The 21809-nt window shown below is 25.4% G+C and overlaps 3 protein-coding genes across 4 annotated transcripts in view; 1 reads left to right on the forward strand and 2 right to left on the reverse strand.

The window, feature by feature from the left end:
* LOC135925449 (putative uncharacterized protein DDB_G0282133) overlaps window positions 1-8274 on the forward strand; it is a 39273-nt gene extending 30999 nt beyond the window's left edge. The window contains exons 12-19 of one of the 2 annotated variants that reach the window (XM_065460776.1): window positions 2-190; window positions 438-545; window positions 844-952; window positions 1201-1306; window positions 1598-2064; window positions 3847-3945; window positions 4804-5061; window positions 8070-8274. In XM_065460776.1, the coding sequence (XP_065316848.1) occupies window positions 2-190; window positions 438-545; window positions 844-952; window positions 1201-1306; window positions 1598-2064; window positions 3847-3945; window positions 4804-5061; window positions 8070-8185 (1452 nt within the window). In that variant the 3' untranslated portion in view covers window positions 8186-8274. The remainder of the gene's footprint in view (window position 1; window positions 191-437; window positions 546-843; window positions 953-1200; window positions 1307-1597; window positions 2065-3846; window positions 3946-4803; window positions 5062-8069) is intronic. The other variant, XM_065460777.1, reaches the window with a different exon arrangement.
* A 230-nt stretch (window positions 8275-8504) lies between these two features.
* On the reverse strand, window positions 8505-9786 carry LOC135923532 (DNA N6-methyl adenine demethylase-like). The gene has a single exon (XM_065458332.1). It carries the CDS (start codon window positions 9619-9621, stop codon window positions 8890-8892), a length of 732 nt encoding a protein of 243 aa, XP_065314404.1. The 5' UTR covers window positions 9622-9786; the 3' UTR covers window positions 8505-8889.
* An 8371-nt stretch (window positions 9787-18157) lies between these two features.
* On the reverse strand, window positions 18158-19124 carry LOC135924808 (6-pyruvoyl tetrahydrobiopterin synthase-like). Its single transcript, XM_065459922.1, is given in 2 exon segments — window positions 18158-18864; window positions 18867-19124. Coding segments are annotated over 2 exon segments (444 nt in total). The 5' UTR covers window positions 18904-19124; the 3' UTR covers window positions 18158-18457.
* Window positions 19125-21809: the final 2685 nt, after the last annotated feature.

A 21809-nucleotide genomic window follows, 5' to 3' on the forward strand; every position in this document is an offset into this window, starting at 1 on the left:
GCAAACTTATGCTCAAAATAACGACCAACATTTTGGCTCTAGGGATAAAAGTAGGTCCTTCGCTACTTTATACGAGCCAATCAATGATTTTCCAATCCAGAGTTATAACAGTAGCACTGGCTACTTGGCTATCTCCGGGTCTACAAACGTCCATAATTACAACCCAACTTTTTCTTCTTACAATTCTAGCGTAATAAAATAAAAAATACAGTGTATAACTTCGTATAATTTTTTCCAATTTTTAGTTCTTTAATTTTGAAAAATATCATAATTTATAGTGTAACTTCATTTTTAACTTTTAATTTCTAGCCAATCTTGAGAAATGATATAATAGATTATACTTTATTAATTAATGTTTTTTTTAATTATCTTATGGAACGAGTAATTTTTTGATAATAATTTATTTTTAAAATTTTTACATATAAATTTATTACTAGAATGAGGAAGATATAAACAAGGATCCCATGATGAGCGATTTCAGTTCATATTATTCGCCCTCTGCTAGTACCACAGGCCGAAACTTTAATAGGCAGCATCATCCTTTTGTAAATATATCTACATTTTTTCCACTTAACATGTAAGATAAAGGGACTGACAATAAAAAATTCATCATTATCAAAATATAACATGTTTTTAATCATCTATTTAATTGTATTTTGATTTTAAAAAGTTTTCAGTATTACATAAGATTAGTATTTTTAATAGCACACCACATGGGACAGGTTTCTAATGGCTCCCACTCTATAATAAATACCCGAGAATTCTTCAGAGTTGCTTTCGCAGAGCTTAATTTTTTATATACATAAATACTTCATTATCTTTGGAAATCTTTTTAAATTTTAGACTCGATCCACCAACTATGCAATGGCTCAAACGATAGATTTTTCTCCCTGTCAAAAGCTTTTATCGGCGTCTTATAACGAACAAAAATTTTTGGACCGTTACGCCTCGGGTATTTTGGGAATTTAAGAGAAGAGTTTTATGAGTGATTTGTCAATTTTAGAAAATTTTCTCAAACTTATAAACAAACTAATTAATTAAATTTAATGCTAAGTGATAATTCTTTTGCTACATTATATATTCTTCCTTTTTTGTATGTTAAAAGTAAAATTAACTAGTGCGCTAAAATTTAGTTTTATATAATATGTGATATTCTAAGTTATAATATAAAAGTAAAAGGTATTAAATTACAAAAAAAAGGTAATTCGGAATTTAATGATAACAATTTTGCAAATGAACAATTTATGTCTACTTCCTACAGACGAGCAAAATCTCAGGAAAATAATCTTAATCGGATAAATGAGAGGTGATTATAATATTTTTTAAATAACCTTAAAATAGCTCAAATCTTATATTTTCTTTATCTTTTTATATAATATATAAATTATAAGTGGTTGTCGTTGTAATATGAATACACATTGTACAATAAATTTTTATTTTTGTGTTAATAGTTTTTATAATAAATAAGACACTAGTCGTCATCATGGTTAAAGGCAACAAATTTTTTTCGCCCTTCATATATTATGTTCACATAAAATGTCATTTATTAAATCCTAATTATTGAATATTATAAACGTTTTTCCCCCTTGATTTTTAGGTCCAACGATTCTTATCTGACTCCCCAATCCTGTGCTTTCAGATTCAACAATCACTCTCTCACTAATTCACATTCACATATATTACTGAAAAATGACAACAGTGATAAATTGACCCTCAATTCGGGTATGATGCATGATTTCGATAACTCTACAACCCATAGCCTGGGTAATCACAACACTGTTGCCCCTGATATGTTGGTTCCGCCTTGCGCATCTCTTTCCAATCTTTCATCATATTACGGCTCCACTTCTAACCTAGAATCCTTTTTGATTCCTGCCGCCACCCTTTCCTCTTTTTCTAGTCAGGACGAAATGTTCCACCTCAAAACCAGCAATTTTAACTCTAAATATAGTAGGTCTAGCCCTGCCCGAAATGAAGTTAACGCCACTTTAGAAATGAGCGGAATGGATTATATAAATAATGATTCAGCAATTCTCGGAGACATTCTCATGAATAATTCTATGGGTATAATCTATTTTAGTTTTCTTTAAATTTATGCTCCTGGTTTCAATTAAAAATTTTATATGGTCAATGGCTTAAAGAGGCTTTCTCAACCTTTTACTAGCTAACTTTAAAAGGTTAATTAGTACTTGCTCTCGTGTATGGTTATAAATTCTTTAGCATTCTAGATAAAAAGATAGCTCAAAAATGGAAGTGAACTATGCTTTTTTTTTATTAGAATGTATTTCAAATCGAATGTATTAAGAAAACTACTGAGAAACATTTTTTTAAATATTTTAATTATTATTTTATTGGTCTGTATTTTATATTTTTAAACAAAAGAAGAATAAGGCTATTTAAGCAGATCACGGGGTCGGGTCTATTTTTAAAAAATAATTTCGGTTCAAGCTGAATCGGGCCTAATATTTTTTAAAAAATTTCAGGCCTGGTCTGGCTTAAATTTTTAAATATTGATATCATTACATTTTGTGAAATAAACTGATATATTTTAAAATTCAACAATGCGCTAATGTTTTTTATTTGTAGATTATTTTTTTTACAATCAAAAAAATTATTAAATTTTTATATATTTAAATATATTCGGACGGAGCCAGGTGGACAAATTATTCTTATTTTGGGTCGGGCTTTAAGGAACAAATAAACAAAATTTGTTCGGGATGGGCCGGGTAGGACAATTTTTTTGAAATATTAGGCCCAATGTAGATGATAATTTGAATACATGATATTTTTTTTAGGCGGTGTCTAAAAATATAAATAAATCTTGAAGAAAAAAAAGAAGCTATTTTTAATGTAAAAATAAAATTTGGTTCTAAATCAATTCTCGTCACAAAAATATATTTTTTAAAAAAAATAATAAAAATTAATAAATTTATTCAAATTTATTTAGTTAGGTAATTTTTATGAAAAAACTAGTAAATAATTATTAAAAAGTATGTTTTTCGAATTTAATTCTCTTTTTTTTTGTTTTTTGTTTTTTGGTTATGTTTTTTTCTTTTCATTTTTTGTTTTTTTTTCATTTTTATAAGACTTGGCCCAAAATGTTTTGTTAATAATTTGCCAAAATATATAAATTATTAGGTTTTTTTCAAAAACAGCCTTATAACTATAAAAAATATTTTATTTATTTTTTGTCTTCTGTGTTCAAAATCTAAAAAACATAAATAAATAAATTTGGAAGAAAAAATAATTCATGTAAATATAAAATAGTGTTCTAAATTATTTTTCGTCATTTACAAAATAAATTTTTTAAATAGTAATTCTTACGAAAAAACTAGTAAATAATATTAAAGTATTTGGTGACATTGTTATTTTTCGTATTTTATTCTCGTTTTTTTTGTTTTCCGTTATTTTAATTTTGTTTTTTTCTCGTTTTTTTGTTCTTTTCGTTTTTCGTTAATTTTTACAAAACTTAAAAAAAAAATAATGGAAGATTTGGGATAGTGTTGTTAAACGGCTTGTTTTGAGTTGATTTTTAAAAATGGCGAACTCAATATTTCATCTATAAAAATATTACGCAAACCTGAAGATTTTGTTCATAGATGGAACAAAGGTCTAGACCTATATTATCGAAATTTCGAGGCTTAGGCAATATTTTTCTATTTAAAATATTGAGTTAGCCGTATAAAAATAGGTTCAAAACGAGCCATTTAACAACACTAATTTGGGACATGTTTCATAATTTTATTAAATTGCGAAAATTGATAGATTTTGAGGTTTTTTTTTCAAAACATTTTGGACACAGCCATATGAAAGCCAAAAAATGATTTAAAAAAAATAATTTAAAAGATGACGATATCAACATGAAAATCGGAGGTAATAATGTAAACATTATAGATGATAGATATGACTCGATTGCACAAGATATTGTTTTAGACAATATGACAAGTATATGCGCTTATATTAATTTTAATTTTAGCATATCATTAAAATATTATATTATATATATTTTATTTAGTAATTTTATATATTTTTATATAGTTGTTATAATATTTTAGTGTTTTATCATTTTTTTTAAAATTATACCAATATCAATATTATCAAAATAAAATTTTAACGATTTATTATAAAAATTCACCGATACTATGATACTTTTATATCCCGATACTTTCAATTTTAACTTATTACCAGTGACAGATTTTCACCTTAATCATTTTTTAAAAAAAATTGGCCCATTATAAGCCATGAATAAGAAAAAGTAATTGATTTACAATTTTATAAACAGATAAGAAAGAAAAGCTTTTATTTTATTTTTAAAATTTTGTTGAAATTAATTTTATTGCTAAGTTAATAAACATAATATAAAATAAATTTTTATTTATATTGAAAGGAATTTTTATGGCTTAAATTAATGCGAAAAAGTGATATCGGTGCTTCTGTTATATTGATAAATTTATTTTTGATCAAATTGTTGTCACTTAATATTTAGGCGGGCTAAAGTCAATTAGTTATTGAAAGCTCAAAAAAAGTTTTTAGATATAACTGCCACGAATTACGCCCCAAGAAATACGAATAATTTCATAATTTGAATTTAGATCAACAAAATCAAATACTTCCAGCAAACATCTTACTATTGACAGTTTAGCCTGCTTTTAAATCATTTTAAAATACGAATGTCGAATATTAAAGAACAATTTTTATGAAATAAGTCAAAAAAATTATTTGCTTGAATTTTTTTTTGATGCAGTGATTCTTTAATATTACACAATATTTTTGAAATCATTTTTTTTTCTTTCTTTTCATTAGATGATCAACAAAGCAATTCTTCTATATTAAACGTGGACGATTTTTTGGATAAAATAAATCACGAAAGTGTCAAAATCAATGGCATCTCGACGAACGTTAAATTTATGGATAATGAATCCAAGTCTAAATACCTTTTTCCTAATGAAAGTAATAACGAATCTCCTATGCCACCAGAAACCAATGATAAGGAATTAAATTTTTTGGAAGGTGAATCTCAAACCTATATGCAAAACCACATTCCACACATTATTTTGACAGGTTAGATATTTTTAATTTAATTAACCGGAAAGTTTTAAATTGAATATTTATTATCGTTGAAAAGCAAACTTTTCTACATTTAAATATTGAATAGTCTTCACATTTAGCACTCTTAAAAACGTTTTTAATAAAATATTAACTAGAGATGTACCGGACATGAATCTGGCATCGGACCGGCCTGGAGTTTTATGAAAATAAACAAAATTATTATAATTTTTCTTCGCCTTTTTTAATATTCTAATTTAAATTCTGAAATTAATTATCAAGGTTACAAGTTTATATGGGGCGTCTTTTAACTCGCCGCCTGTCCATTTTTTTATCCAGCCCGCCCTTAGTGAAATAAATTCCACTCTTACAATAATGTTATACCTGTCCGTTATATTAAGATATTATTCGTTGATTGATTACTCACAAAAATTGTGGTTCAAGATGAGGTTGCCAGCATAAAGATTTTAAATCAATTAAGAATATTAATACTAAAATAATATATATAAAAAATTAAATTAAGAGAATTATTTAAATAACAATAGTCTAAATTAGAGAACTGTAATGGAGGATTTTTTAACCCGCCTACTCTAGGTTTTTATTAAACATCTTTCTCACCCATTTAAAAAAAAAAATTAAATGATTGGGTGATAGGACCATTTATTTATTTTTTTTGAAATATATTTTTACTTAAACTTATACAATTAATCTTTAATAAATATAAGACAGTGCTGCTTAACTCGAAAATAAAATTGGCTCGCCCTTCGTTGTTTTAAAAATATTTGTAAACCATCCCCCCAATGTTCAAAAAAAATTTCGGGCATCACCCGATCCTTGGGTTAGGTTATTGTAATTAATTTTTAGTCAGGGATGGGCTTGGTTTAAATATATTTTTGTTATAATTTTGAATTTATTTTTACAATCTTGTTCGTTTTTAGATTTTTAACTATAAATTATTTTTTATATTTTGATTTTCGGGTTGTAAATTGTGGATATAATTTTATGTTCTGGTCGTGAAAATGCTTTTCCTTTTGGAGGTTGGGTCGGAAAGATTTATCTTTTGCAGATTTCTAGTATTATAGTGAAAATCTGCATGTCAAAATCAATATCATTGTTAGCTAGAAATATGCAAGAACTTATCACGCCATCCTATGGCACTTCATTTTAAATGTAAAAATAGATATGATTGCATAAATAAGCGCTTTTCATATAAAAAAATTTAAGAAAATAAATTTTAACTAATCCCAAAGTAATGTCAGAAAAGTAACATCGTTACTAAAGACATTACCTTATTTGAATAAATGGAACTTCAATCCTTACCTTCTTCTAGAGGTAACGACTACGCGTTTCTTTTTTTTTCGAGTAACGTAACGAAAAAGGTTACTTGTTACTTTAATTTTTTTCTTAAAAAATATGGACAAAACATATTTTAATGTATTATAAAATAATTTATTTTTTTTTTAAATTTTATAAATAATTTCCGAGTTTTTAAGTCAGATCAAACACCAAATTTTTTACATTTAATCTTAAATATTTACTCAAGATTGTTAATCTAATTAACATTGAATCAATCAAGATATGTTAATTTATATTCGTATTCTCTAATACTATAATTTCTTTTTAAAGAATATTATATCAATTCTAGATATTTCTTCAGATGAAGATGATTTAACCTACCCTGACTCCAATATGAAACATTTTTTACACCAAAAAAATTAAGGGTACAAAGTCTACACTTTGTAAAATTGTGTCCCAACTCAAATATTTACTCAATTGTGGAGTAAACATTGGGAGTCTAAACAATGCAGTCATTTTTAAGGAAAAATTGGGAAGATATCTGATTAAACTCATCTAAATATTAAAAATGCGTATTTTTAATTTTTAGATGGAATTTCATAAATTATTCTATCTACTGAATATTATCAGTAATATAAGATTTGATATGAATTTTATGGGATACTTTATCTTCTGTTAGAAATTCCATCTAAAAATTAAAAATACCTATTTTTAATTTTAAGATGGTAAAAGCTATCTTATTTCCGATTGAGAAAATATATTGACAAGAAAAAACACTCTTTGATTCGTTTAAAAAACAACACATACCAGATTTTTTTGATAAAGATCAAAAAATTTTGAAGAGGATCTGAATAAAGATTCTTTAGAAGATGATCAATTAAGCTTTTTCAAAATAAGTATTATTCTTTAATTTTTAATAATTCCCCCAATTAAAATTTTATTTATTAAATATAATACAACCCTCTACGCCAGTTGAACATATTTTTAGCACCGAAGATGTGTTAAGCATCTTATTTGATCAAAATATTGAAAATCAATTGTTAAAAATAAATAAAAAATTAATATTAAAAATCCCATCTTATTTTATATTATTTTTATATAATTTTATTATATTATATAAGAAATTTTTGCATATATTTAATTTTTCAAGTAACGACAAGTTACTCTTTGAATACCCAGTTACACGCGTTATTTTTTCACAAGGTAATGAGTAGCTCTCCCCCCTTCCCTTTTTTGACTTAATGAATAATGAGTTTCTTTTTTGAAGTAACGTTTATAGCACTTAATTATAATTACGATTTCCCTTTTTTAAAGTGGGATTAATTGCTGGTACAAAAATGGAATCATAATTATTTACAACCATGTTATGGATAAATAAAATAATCAAAGATTTAAGCCAATTTTTAAAAATGGTTAACTAATAGCCAAAAAATATTTCTAAAGTTTCTAGATTTCGTTAATAGTTGTTCAGACCTTTGTGCTCTATGAGCAAAATCTTCAGGCTTGCTTAATATTTTTCTGGTTAAAAAGCCATTTACCAACACAAATTTTGATCTATATGATTAATTTTTTTATACAATGTATTATTGTTTGGACTTGGACAGATAAAAAAATTCGGTCCAGTCTGGTGTGCACTGATGAAAAATATGGATGAGCATAATATATGTTCTTATGGATATCCCTTATATTACCAAAAAATAATAATATTTATTTTTAATTTTTTTTAGAAGTAAATGAAAAGTTTTCAAGCAATACCTCAGATAACAACATTTTCTCCCCTGTGGAAACCTATACCATTAATAATTCATCAGAAGTCAATCCATTATATGAATTAGGATTTTAAATGATTAAAAATTACATTTGTGTGCATCTCAAGGTTAAGTGATCTGATTGGAATATAATATTTACATAATTGATTTATAAAATGTGAAGATAAACTAGTTAATTTTTTCAAAATATTTTTTAAAAAATTGATTTTAAATATATATCAATTTTAAATTATTTAATAGTATATTGCTCGTTTATATCAACCAATCATTTATTACCCCTAAATATATGATTTGAAAAATTGTGTCAACAATTTATAGGTAAAATTTTAATATATTTTACTTAATTATATTTATATATAAAATAATATATCATGGTACAATATTTATAAAATTATTAAAAATATTGATATTTGTTAAACATTTATAGATTTTCATAAATAATATATTGTATTGATTTTTTTAAATTGTATTCATTTAATGAAATGGTATGTATACATGTTATCAAAAAGGTATACAGTAAAATATCTCATATATAAAATAGTATTCATATAAATCATAATAATTGAATTTTTTTAGCCAATTCAGTATCATTAGACTAAATGAGGGGGGATTTTAAGGGAAATGATAATTTATTTTAAAATATTTATATATAAAATTATTTATAAAGCAAATAAAAAATAAATGATTTTTTTATGGCGGAAGGATTAAACTCACCACACAAATAATTGGTAATGGTCAATTAAATTTATTAAACAAAAAATATTTTGCAAAATGCTAATTAATTTCGATTTAAATCAATAATTTCTTTTGAAAATTCTCTCAATGTTATTGCAATCCTTCTTTCATTTATATTATTAGGGTCTATGGAATGTTTCCACTCATATCTAGCCTCATGTTCTATTATTAATAATGATCTACGAGGCAGGTATATTTCAATGAATTGAGAAGGTTGATCATTATTATCAGATAAGGTTAATACAGTGTCTGATAATAAGTTAAAAGTTACCAACCTTGGTCCCCAGGCCCAGAAGTCATCAAAATGGGGTTCAATGTGAGATCCTCTAATAGGATTATATTCAAGATTACACAATTCTACAGGTATAAATGGATAATCAAAATTCTTGTAACATTTAAATTCAGGAATAAAAAATTTAGTAAAGTTATTTATTATGTCATAATTTTTTAAGATGTTAATTAATAAAGAAAACCCAGGAAATTGTGAAGGTGTTAATATATTATGGTCTGAATTTTGTTTAATGCAATTATGATTTTTGATCTTTTGTTTTTTAAAATTTATCTTTGGTCCAAAGTCTTGTTTTCGTCTTCCAGATTGAGATCCAGACCATTGTAATGAATCAATAATATTAATTAAAATTTGTTCATCAGTTTTACTTAAAGAATCTGGATATAAATGAACTCCATTAATTGATAAAAATTTTAAGTTGTTAAATTTTAAGATATCATTATGTAAAGGACATATATTAAGTTGATTAATCTTAGAATTATCCATAAAAGGCCATGATTTATTTTCACATTCATGGCAATAAATAAATTTGTTAACAATTTGACCATCTTGAAATTTGAGTGCTGGGTAACATATGTTACATTTCCTAACACCTTTGCACCAACAATGAAGGCTTAAAGTAATTTCGTTTTTAGACTTGATGGTATGTTTCTCCATAATATTCAACATAATGGTTAGGAGTTTCATGAAGAGTTATTTTGTGTAAAGTTATAGGTTTTATTAAATGAGAAGTAAGTTTATTCCAAATATAAATTGCCAAATTTTCCATTGTACTAATATGAAATAATTTTATAAATTCATCAATTTCATTAATATTTTGATGATCAAAAAATTCAATAATTTCAGAATTTATAATATTTTGAAGAACTTTTATATCCATTAACATTCCGTGATTTTGAGGTATTAAGGGACCTTTGATAGTAACTTCTAGCAAATAATTGTGACCGTGTAAGTTAATGCATTTTGTATATAGTTCAATGTTTTTTTCTTGATCTAAATTTAAATCATAAAGCTTGTGAGCTGAAGAGAAATAAGACTTTTTAGTAATGTAAACTATAGGATAAACGTTTTCTTGCATAAATGTTAATAAATTTTGGTAAATTAATATTGAAATCAGAAGATTGACATAACCAATCTGACATATAAATTGATACTCATAAATTATAATTATTTTGATAGTAAATATAACAATCATGATTGTTACATTCAACAGATCACAAAAAAGCAAAACGACGTTATGAAAACTCTTATTGTATGAAGGCTTGGTGAAGGCATAAAAATATCTGGGAAATGCATAAAAAAATTACTACCAAAATTGTAAATAAATATAATTACTCTAAATCTAATAATATTGTTGTAAAAATAATATTAAGAAGATATATATTATATTTTGTAAAAAATCGGCGTTTATTGGTTATTATTTTCATGTTGTAAAATTCAGAAAGAAATAAAATATTTAAAAAGTGCCTTATTTCTTTCCTTTTCTAACAGTTTAAAAAATAAATATTTATTATAATACAACAAACTGTTACTGATTTTTTTGCAAAATATAATATATATCTTTTTAATATTATTTTTTTATCAATTATTTTTTATATAATAAATAAATATTTATTATGATACAGCATGTACCCCTTTTCAAAGTACTACATGCTACATTTAACTGTAACTATAATTTAAGAATATTTTTTTTTAGATTCTTTTGATTCAAAACTTCGCATCCTTGAAATTCTCTTGATATCGACGTTGAGCGAAACTTTATCTCGTTGATGTTCTCTTATATCGACATTGAGCGAAACTTCATATCATTGATATATTCTTGATATTATTGTATCGTTCATTTCTGACGTATACGACGATTTGATATTTGATTAAACGATTGTTTGGTTGTTATCAAAAATTATCCTGATTATTGAGTCATCGCTTGATTTATCCATTGCATCATTGGTCAATCATGATCATTCTATTTTAAGCTTGGTATCTCCAGCATTGTTGATTATCATTAAATTATGGTTAATGTATCATAGATCTATAAGTTCAATCATTTTAATAATGAAAGGAGGAACTATAATAACATTTATAACTTTAGTAGATGAATACAACAATCTTTGTTGAAGTCCAATATGCTATTTGTTATAATTGTGGAAAAAGAAATATTTTTCTAAAATGTTGCTTAACGATCAATTCCATTAATAATAAAGTAAACAGTGGCGTCGCTAGGAGGGGGGAGGGGAGTGCAGGGGCTTGAGCCCCCTGAAAAATTTGAATAGCCCCTTGAAGCAAAAATTTATTTTTAATGGCTCTTTAATATCCCCTTGAACTAAAATAAATTTTTTTGATTGCCACCTGAATGATTTCTTTTATAATTCTATTAAGTAATATATAGATTTAATTTTATTATTTAAAAATTAATAAGACTGTCTAGATATTTATTATTTTACATATTAGATTAGATTAATACATATAAATTATATTTTCACTATGTCAGCTTGCAATCAAATTTTTTGTTAAAAATAGAATATTAATATCACTCACTAAATATTAATTTAGCATTAACAGTTGAAGCTTTATTGACTTTTATTATTTAAATTATTATATAACCTAATTAAATAAATATTAATTGAAAATTAAGAAATTTAATATAGTAATTAGCCCGAGTTCAAAATCACTAATCAACTATATTATTGATATTTAAATTTAATTACCATGCCTCTTCTTAAAATTATTTTCAAGGTCCAAATCCAAATAAGTATAAGAGATTTATTTATAAAAAGTAAGTAAACATATAGTTTATAATCCTCTATTTTATATAATGGTTATAAAATATTAGGTTAAATACCAATACAGACGTATTTGACAGTTATATAATATATTACAGTTAATATTTTAATAAATTTTACTAATAAATGCTTTTGATAATAAATATAAGTAGACCTATGCGCCGTTGAAATATCGGCGGCCGGCGCAATTTTTAAAAAATCTAATCTATGGCCGGCGGCGTGCCGATTTTTAGCCGCCGTCAATAAAATCGGCGTAAATCGGCGCATATATAAATTTTTATAAGATAAATTTTTTTAATTGCTTATTAATTTTTAAAAAAAACAAATAAATATACACTATTCTACAGATATCTTGGCATATTTTTTAATATTCATTTAATAGAAAACTTATTATATCCAAAATCAATTTCATAATTTAATTATCATTGTATAAAAATTATTTTATTAAAATTTTTGGGACACAATGATGATCTCCTTGAATTTAACGTCAATCCAGCGATAGAGAAAACTCTTTCACTAGGTGTGCAAGTCGCCGGAATGCAAAGAATTTTTTTGGCGAGCCTGGAAATATTAGGAAGTTCACTCTTCTTTTCTCTCCAAAAATTTAGAACGTCCATACTTGTGAATGTCGTTTTCAAAGAAAATTGTGGCATTCTTGTTCTAAGTCACCTAACTTGGAATCCTAATTTATATTTGTTGAATGTTTATTTGCAAATTTTGTCAAATAACTTGATTTTAATAATTCATCTTCATCCTCATTAGCTATATTTACTACCTGATTAACATCATTCTCTATAAGTTTAAGATGTTTTATAATAAATTATGAAGCTGAACAATTTTGGTCTATTAAATACTTTGAGACAATTGTCATTTTTTAAAATCTTGTATCTTAAATAGAAGCCAATACCTAGATAATTTTAAATAAAAAATACAAAAATATACTATATAATATTACTTGCAGATACAAACCGGAAATCGTAACGCAAGTTTTTTTTAGCATATTTTCCCTAAGTGAAATAATTTCAGAACTATCAATATCATTTTCACTTCTAAAAAGTAACGCCAAGTTTAAAGTAGGCTCTTTTAGTACTGAAAGAAGTTCGACAGTTTTTTTAAATTTTGAAAGAAATGCTAATAGTTCTTCTACCAGATCAGATTCATAATTTGATAAAGTGCTTCCCAATTCTTTTCAAAACATCATTAATTAAATTCTTATTTAATCCATATATGCTTTCTAGCATAATTAATATATTATGCCAACGTGTTGGGATATTTAATTTTAAGGTTTTCATATGCGTGGAATTATTGTTATTATTATCATTGGAATTGCCAATTTGAAACTGGGTATCCAGTTATGGATCAATGCTGTCAAGATCTAACATGTCTGATGTTAAATCTATTGTACTTAGGCATTTTCTTTGATATTCCTCGAATTCAAATTCAACCTCTGCAGTTTTATATTTTAGAGCAGTAAAAACTTCTCTAATTCTTTTGCAAAAAATTTCCAGACTATGGATTTTTTATTATCCAGAGTTAGGATACTAAAATTATTTAAATTATTAAAGTAGATGCATCCATTTTAAAAATATGTAAAATTATGGTAACTTTTGGAATTTCAGATTTTTGATTGATTGAATTCTATAATGACGTCAATATAATTAAGATTTTAAAATAGTAGAAAATAAAAATTCATCAAAATCCTGATTGATAAAAAATTACAAGAGTGATGTTGACCATTAATAGAATAAAAAGGTAGAAAGAAATTTCTGCGCGGGCCGTGCGCCGTCGTAACGGGGTGCACAGTTCTAAATATAAGTAATAAATTGCTATAAAATATTTAACGCCATCTATTTATTTAGAAATATTTTTAAAATTTAACATATTATTTATCCCAGAATGGATGTAATAAAAAAGATAATTTTTCTTCTCTTTTTTACGTGCTTTTATAGGAAAGCTATTTTTTTCTTATTTGAAAAACAGTTCTGATTTAAATTATTAATGCTAGTATATTTTAAATACTACTACTATTTTAAGATATAATATACCAACTACTAGAGGTGGTGCTACAATAATATATAAAATCTTAATTAATTTCTTTTATCATATCACTCTGGTTCTTATTTTATACAAAAGGTTTCATTTCTAATATGGCATCCCTGCCTTGTAAATAACTTAAGGCTTTAATACATTTGCATAATTTCTTCTAAAGAATTTTAATGCTCTTGTTTGATCAATTTATCTATCATAATAAATTCTGATATATGTTAATATAGTGAGTGTCATGGGTATGACTGCCAATTAACCAGCATCTTTTATTTGTGTGGCTATGTAATTTAAGATTATTATTATAGCTGCTGAGAGCATATGATTGCATATTTTATAAGCAATAATTAATCTTTTAGAATCTCACAATTTTTTTTCAATTATTTATCTAGCTTCCATCATGTCATTTAAGAGGAAGCTCTAACCACCATATAGTTTTATGATTTGGATTGGTCGTTTATATTCTCTTCTCCAAGAATTGTTGATTTGGTTAGGCCTATAAATTTTTCCTTATTAGTCCATTCTATAAAACTTTGTCTACACAGAGTGTATTAGTTTCTTGACCGTTTGTCAATGTAAGTTGCCAATTTTATAATATGTAGTTTTTAAAAACCATTAATTATCAATTGAGGCATATATACGAATTAATTAACCTTTTTTATCACTTGTAATTTTTTAGACGCAAAATTTATATCAGCAATCGGAAATATTTTATACTGTAATAAATAGATTTTGTATCAAAAAATAATATTTTTAGAAATGTCTTATATTGTTTTAATTATTTATATGCTAGTTTATTTTGTTAAAATAATATAATAAATGACAAAATATGAAATCCTGAATATTTATTCAGAGTTAGCAAATTTTTAAAAAGTATAATATATTAATATAAAATCCGGTCGAAGGCCCGCAAAAGGGGAGTATGAGGGCCTCGCCCCCCCCCCCTATAATTTTTTTTTTAGTTGAGCCCCATGAGATTGTAAAGGCTAGCGGCGCCCCTGAAAGTAAATAATTTAGCCATGATAGTAACTCAAATTAACAATCATAAAATTAATGTTGTGTTTGATACAAAAGCTGGTTATTTAATAATCAACAATAAAGTATCGATAGCATCTACGTGGAGGGGGGGGGGTATATTTACTTCCAGTTATTTTGAAAGGAATAGGGGGTAGACATTCAAAAGTGGGGCAATTATGGGATGAGATAAAGAAAATAAAAACATTATTTGTAGATTATAAAGACAAAAGTAACTAGTATATATGTATACTAATTTATTGATAGTTTATTTAGATTTATAATTCCTGAAAGAGCTTTAATAAAGGTTTCTTTGTATGGTTACAAATTATGTAGACTTTGAAGGAAATTTTCTGACACGTAGATGAGGGGGAGATAATGGATATCCAAAATTAAGGCAGGATGAACAGCTTTACAATTATTATTATTATCCTATTAAAACATTATGGATAACATTGGTAGAATCTAGAATGTTAAATTAAATCTAATCTATAAAAAAATTGAGAATCACGATGACTGTGCGAAATCAAAAAAACATTTATGGCTATTTTTGGATTATTAAATTAAGTATTTACTTACTTATTTTCCTTCCTTCCTTAAGATATATATCACATGTTATCCATATATTTTTTTAAAATTATTAAATAAAATATAAAAATGCCAATTTGTATCTAATTAATATTAATATATATTTTGAAATTTTATTTTGTATTCTATTTTTTTTCCTATATGTAAAAATTCTCTTATATTTATGGTTTATGTTCTAAATGCAACGTTACAGATTTCTATTTCGAATTCTTCTGAGAAATTTATTTCATAGATAAACGATATAATATTTGAGAAAATTAGGCATTTATAAGACTGAAAAAATATATGACTATTAATGAATTAATTAAATTAAAAAACTACCAATATCCTAAATTTCAATTATTAAATTTATTATTTGACTTATTTATTGACTTATTTTGATTATAAATTTAATTAACAGAAAATAAATATTATATTTGTAACTGGTTTACTCATACATTTTTTTATTAAATATTTTAGCGTTTAAATTTACCATGGTATATGATCAAATTAATCAGGCTATCTTTTTCCAATTGAATTTGATTTATTGTAAACTATATCCTTTGACGTGGTTTGCATTTTCAAGCTTGTAATCAACAATATTTTATCCAAAACACAAAGGGATAAAATAAATTTTTCTCTTCTATAAACTACAGCACCAGCCATAATAGAAACGACAGAATTTTCGGAACCTTTAAATTTGTCAGAGCTGTCCTCAAGGTATCATAAATTAGAAAACTATTTATAATAGTCTTAAATGGTAATAGCCAGCCTCAGTAGTATGTATTTTTCTATGCTAAAAAATTATTGGGATTTTTTTATTACATCACTCTGACATGCTTTGATCACGCATGTATTTTAAACATCATTGAAATAAACGTGAATCTCGTCTAAGATCCTATCACATTTAATTCTTTTATCGATTGACATAATTAAACAATGATTAAATTTAATCAATGACTATATCACGAAATAAAAGCTATCTTAGGGGCCTCTGTTTAAATCGTACTCCATTGATCCTTCTACTCATGTACCATATTTTTGCCCAACTAAGAATTCTAGGAGATATAAGGAACTAACTTTGTATATTATATTTTTTTAATATCAAGACCTCGTGTTACCCGTAAAATATATATTTATTAATTTTTCATCCGGCTGCCTTTCATCATTCTCAATATATCTCATTAACAAAGTTTTTACTTCTTTAGAAACATGAAAGTATAATTGAAAAGTAACTGTTAGATTAAATTTCTTTTTAATTTTTTTATAATCATATTTTTCTTGGTTTCAAGGAAAATATTTTATTATACCATACGACAATAGATTTGAATATAATTTGAATTTTAATCCCATTTGTTATTGTTTCAAAAAGAAAAAATCTCAAAATTATTTTTAAGAAGCAGTTGCTGTGTACCCCTCTGTTATAGGGACCGAAGGTTAGTGCATCGTGACATTCTTGTTCTAGATTACTAATGTAATAATTGTTTGCCATTTAACTTTATGAGAATTGGATGTTGGCCCATTAACTTGAACTCATTTACTGCATTTGAATGTTGATCTAGTTTTAAATGTCTAATTAAAAATTGCAATGATTAGAATTCGAACTTAAATATTCGGAAACAATTTTAAGATCTTGAAATCTCAGATTAAGTAGTGTCGCTAGTCTAAAATTACTATATAAAATAAATTTATATATTATAAATCACTAATTAGAAGCCTATGGTCATGTTATTTTTGCTTTTTTAGCCAAATGATATCTGAGCTATCAGATTCATTGATATGTATTTTTTTTTCACTATGAAATAATAAACCTAAATTAATTGTTAATTCCTTTTGTGCGAAAAGAAAATTTACAGACTCTGAATGGATTTAGTAAATGAGAATAGTTGGTCAATGAGATTCTTTGTTATTAAAAATTTTTAAAGATTGTTTACCTATTTTATTTAGCATACTATTTATATAACTTTTGTTGACACCACGGATACTTCCTAGCATAATTAATATGCTGTGAAAATGGGTGGGCCATTATGATTTTAAGGTTTCCATATTAATTCAATTTGGTGCAAAAAAATACTATTATATACCATTCCTTGATTTTAATATTCAAATTTATATATAATAATTTGATATATAAATATAATTATATATAATTTTAAAAGTTTTACACGTCGCGCCGCCTCCGCAAAAATATTAGTGGCTGGCGCGTGGCTCATCCTCCGCAAAAATATTAGTGGCTGGCGCGTGGCTCATCTCAATTGGCGGCTTTTCCAACGTGGAGGAAATTTATGTCGGCAGGCGTGAGATTATTTTTTACAACTATGCAAATTTATTATGTGACGGACTTCATATAAATTTTAAGTCCGGTCAGGGCAGAAATAATTTTTATAGATCGGGGGGAACTTCTCTTTACCTACATAATTGAAATTCGGGCCGCGTCTCCTCAATAGATATATGTGTCTGTTTTTTAAATAATTCATAAAAAGCCCCACGATTTATTTTCACATATAAGTGGCTAGCAGAGCCTCTTGGTTGTTACGAAAGTTTTCTTTTACTTTATTCATTTCTTAAATAACATGAAAAATGATAAATAATTCTTTGTTTTTTTTATTAGCCTTTATATTGAACAACCGCTACATTAATTTGGAAAAACGACAAATATACAACGTATATTAAACAACGGGAATCAAAAATAGCTTAAAAATATATAAACAAAAACAGCAAATAGGAATGGTAAAAAAATAACTCCCTAGTAATCGTGCCTTCCGATTTACAATTTACATTAAAATAAATATAATTATATTCAATTTACAACGATATACACAAGAAATTAATATATTTATCTTTAAATCTGAGTTGGCTGCCATTTTATATACTTTTCGAAATTTTTGCAGCATGGATGAAGGCGTAGATTTGTTGTATTATATATTGACATTATGATATGTTTCACCATAGTATTCAACAAAACTGCTGCGAGTCCCGTGAAGAGTTATTTTATGCAAAGTAGTAGGTTCCATTAAACGAGAATTAAGTCTATTCCAAATAAAAATTGACAAGTTTTCCATTGAATTGATCTGGCATAATTTTAAACATTCATCATTATCATGGATATTTTTATGATCAAAAAAATCAGTTATTTCGGATTTTATAATATTTTCGAGATCTTTTTCACCCATTAATACTCCGTGATTTTGGGGAGGACCTTTGATGGTAACTTCTAGTTCATAGTAATGACCGGGCAAATCATTGAATTTTGAATAATACTCAGAGATTTTTTTTTTATCGAAATTTATATCATAAAGTCTATGAGCGGAATAAAAAGAAGTTTTTTAGTGATGTAAACTAAAGGGCAAATGTTTTTATGCATTTAATTTTTTTTTATAATATTTCTCCTAATTACATCGCATATATTTTCCCGACAATATTGTATTGTTCTTTTTTTGTATAAATATTTTTTTAAATATATTTTTTGTTATTTTAAATATATATATGTGCAATTATTTTTATACAATATATTTGTAATTTTTTTAAGGGAAAAATTGTTTTTTAACAATATGAATGAAACTTCAAAAAATAATTAATATTTCATTATTTTAAGCTAGTCCTAAACTATAACCGGTGTAGAGTTATTATACTTGTCTGTCAGTTTCGTATAAAATATAGCGGTTCTAAACCGGTCTTTCAAAAATGATGGAATAATTTTTTTTCTAATTTGATACAAGTTTAAACTTTTAAAAGTAAAAATTTTCTTTAAAAATTTTAAAGTGCTCAACATGTCTCAGTAGGTATCTTTCAAAATCTCGTCAGACTCTTTGAATTGATGTTCGAAAACACTAAATTTTTCGAAATTTGATCAAATATTTCGTTATTAGCTGTTATTTTCTGGAGATCAATTAGATTTTATTACTAATTAAAACATTTTAGAATCTTATGGCAATTATAAAACAGCATTTACGGTTAATGATAGAAAAAGCGACTGTGTAAAATTTGTCGTAAGTCAGATAGATAAGTTATATATCACCACGTGTCATTAACATTGATTTTTTTTAAAAATTACATGAAATATAAAAAATGCCTATTTGTATCTATATATTAGCTTCTGTGTTTTTTTTCCGGCAATATGCTATTTTTTCAACTTTAAATGATTTTTTGAGCGCGTTTTTAAAAATTTAAAAATCTGATTTTACCGGATATATACGTCATGTTTGGAATACCTACCCTATAAATTTCACACAATTTTTCCATGAACTTTTAAACTAATATATTATATTAAATTTTCCATATATTTTTTATTTTAATTATAAATGACTCAAATTTTAATAACAAAATTGTCTACAATTCATAAGATAGGCATTTCAAACATGATTGAATATATTATAGGTAAAATCCTATTTTTAAATTTAAAAAAAGTAGTAAAAACAACACATTGTCAGGAAAAAACACATTGAGACTAACATATATATATTTCTCAATTTTATCTTATTTTTCTGTCCTTTATGATCAACGATGATGATATTTAATAGCTCAGATTTCCTAGTTTGGAGGCTTTTTTGGGCTGATTATTTTTTAGGATTTTTAAGTTAGACTAAAATAAATATAATATTTAAAACAATTTGGCCTCTGCATAGGCTGAAAAAACCACTAATTACTAAATAAAATTTTGTGTTAACAATATTATTATTTTTTAAATTAATTTAAATGATTAATTTATTATAGTTTGATTTTTTATTTATTATTTTTTTGCATTTTTAATTTAATTTAACAGAAAATATATTTCCATTATACTCATAACGGTTTCCAATTTAAAAAATTTTTTATGAAATAATTTAGCATTTAAATTATTCCAAGGTATTTGAATAAAATTAAAATATAACTAGCCAATAATATTTTTTCTTTATAATGTTTTTCAGAACTGTTAATAAATGTTTATTTCATTTCTACAATAATGTCTAGACGTGATTGTTTTTCTCCAAAAGCTGCCCTAGACTAAACAAACGTTTTACAGGAGCGCTAGATCTAAGTGAGACATTATATTAAAAAAAGAATAATATTAAATTTGGGAAGTTATCATATAGATAACAAATTATATATATATATTTAACATATTAAAAAATAACGAGTTACTTTGCCGTTACATTCAAAATTGGTGTAAAAAATTACAAGAAAATGAGAATTTCATTTAAAAATTATATTTAAATATGAATATCCTTGATAAAGGAGTTAAAAAAAGAAAATTATTATCTACAAATTTAATCTAATTATGTGCAGTTAATATCATAATCTTGGTGTTTTTTATGAGATACACCGAGATATACCTATATATATTGCTCATGAGCAAAAGGTTAAGACAGGTATAATAAATCAACGTGATTAAATGTTTGACCCCGACGGAGTATGCCTAAAACTGAATTGAGGATATTATTTGATAAATCCTGGAATTAAATAAATGATTTCATCATTAAGCCTAAGAGAAAAGAGTAAAAATATATTTAGTAATTAAAATAATGCGATGCAATAGGTTATCAATATTAGTAATATCAATAAATGTACCCTCCTAAGTACAAGTATTTTGAATGGGTTTTTATGATAGATGCACCAATACCTAAAGCTATCCAAAAAATTTTAAATTTCTAAGTATCGATTGATATCGGCTAAAATTTAAAATATCAACCGATACCGTGAGTGTGCATTGGTTTTAATCATGCTACAGGTAAATCGACATAATCTAGTTGAATATTGCAATAATAGAGTAATAAACGGTCGCCTAATTTACAGCGACCAATTACTATATTCAATTTGTCGTTAAAGGGGTGCATTTTACCTCTGAAAATAAAAACAAAGTCATAAATTATAGCTATAATCATGTTTGCTTTGGAACCTTTTTATATGCTGGACAAGATTTGTCTAAAGTCACCACATAAGAGATTAACTATACCGTCAAAAGTAGTATTATTTTGCATCATATCTTACAATAAACTATCAACACTAAAGATCTGCATAGGCCCGGCCCGTACCCGGTTCGAAGCCCGTTTAGGCCGGGCCTAATATTTTTTAAGAAAATTAGGGCTGGGTCGGGCCTTAGAGATTTTTTAAAAATATATCAAAATTTAATTTTTTATGTAAAATAAAAATATTAGATTATTTATAGAAACTAGACGCCATATAACATATATCGTTTATTTTGAGTAATTATAAAAATTAATTTCTATTTTTAAATAAATTCGAACAGTTTGTATATTAGATAAAAATTTTATTAAAAATACTCAAATATTT

The sequence above is a fragment of the Gordionus sp. m RMFG-2023 genome, chromosome 2 (assembly GCF_954871325.1).
Source record: "Gordionus sp. m RMFG-2023 chromosome 2, tfGorSpeb1-WG-v2, whole genome shotgun sequence".
Classification (NCBI taxonomy): domain Eukaryota; kingdom Metazoa; phylum Nematomorpha; class Gordioida; order Chordodea; family Parachordodidae; genus Gordionus; species Gordionus sp. m RMFG-2023.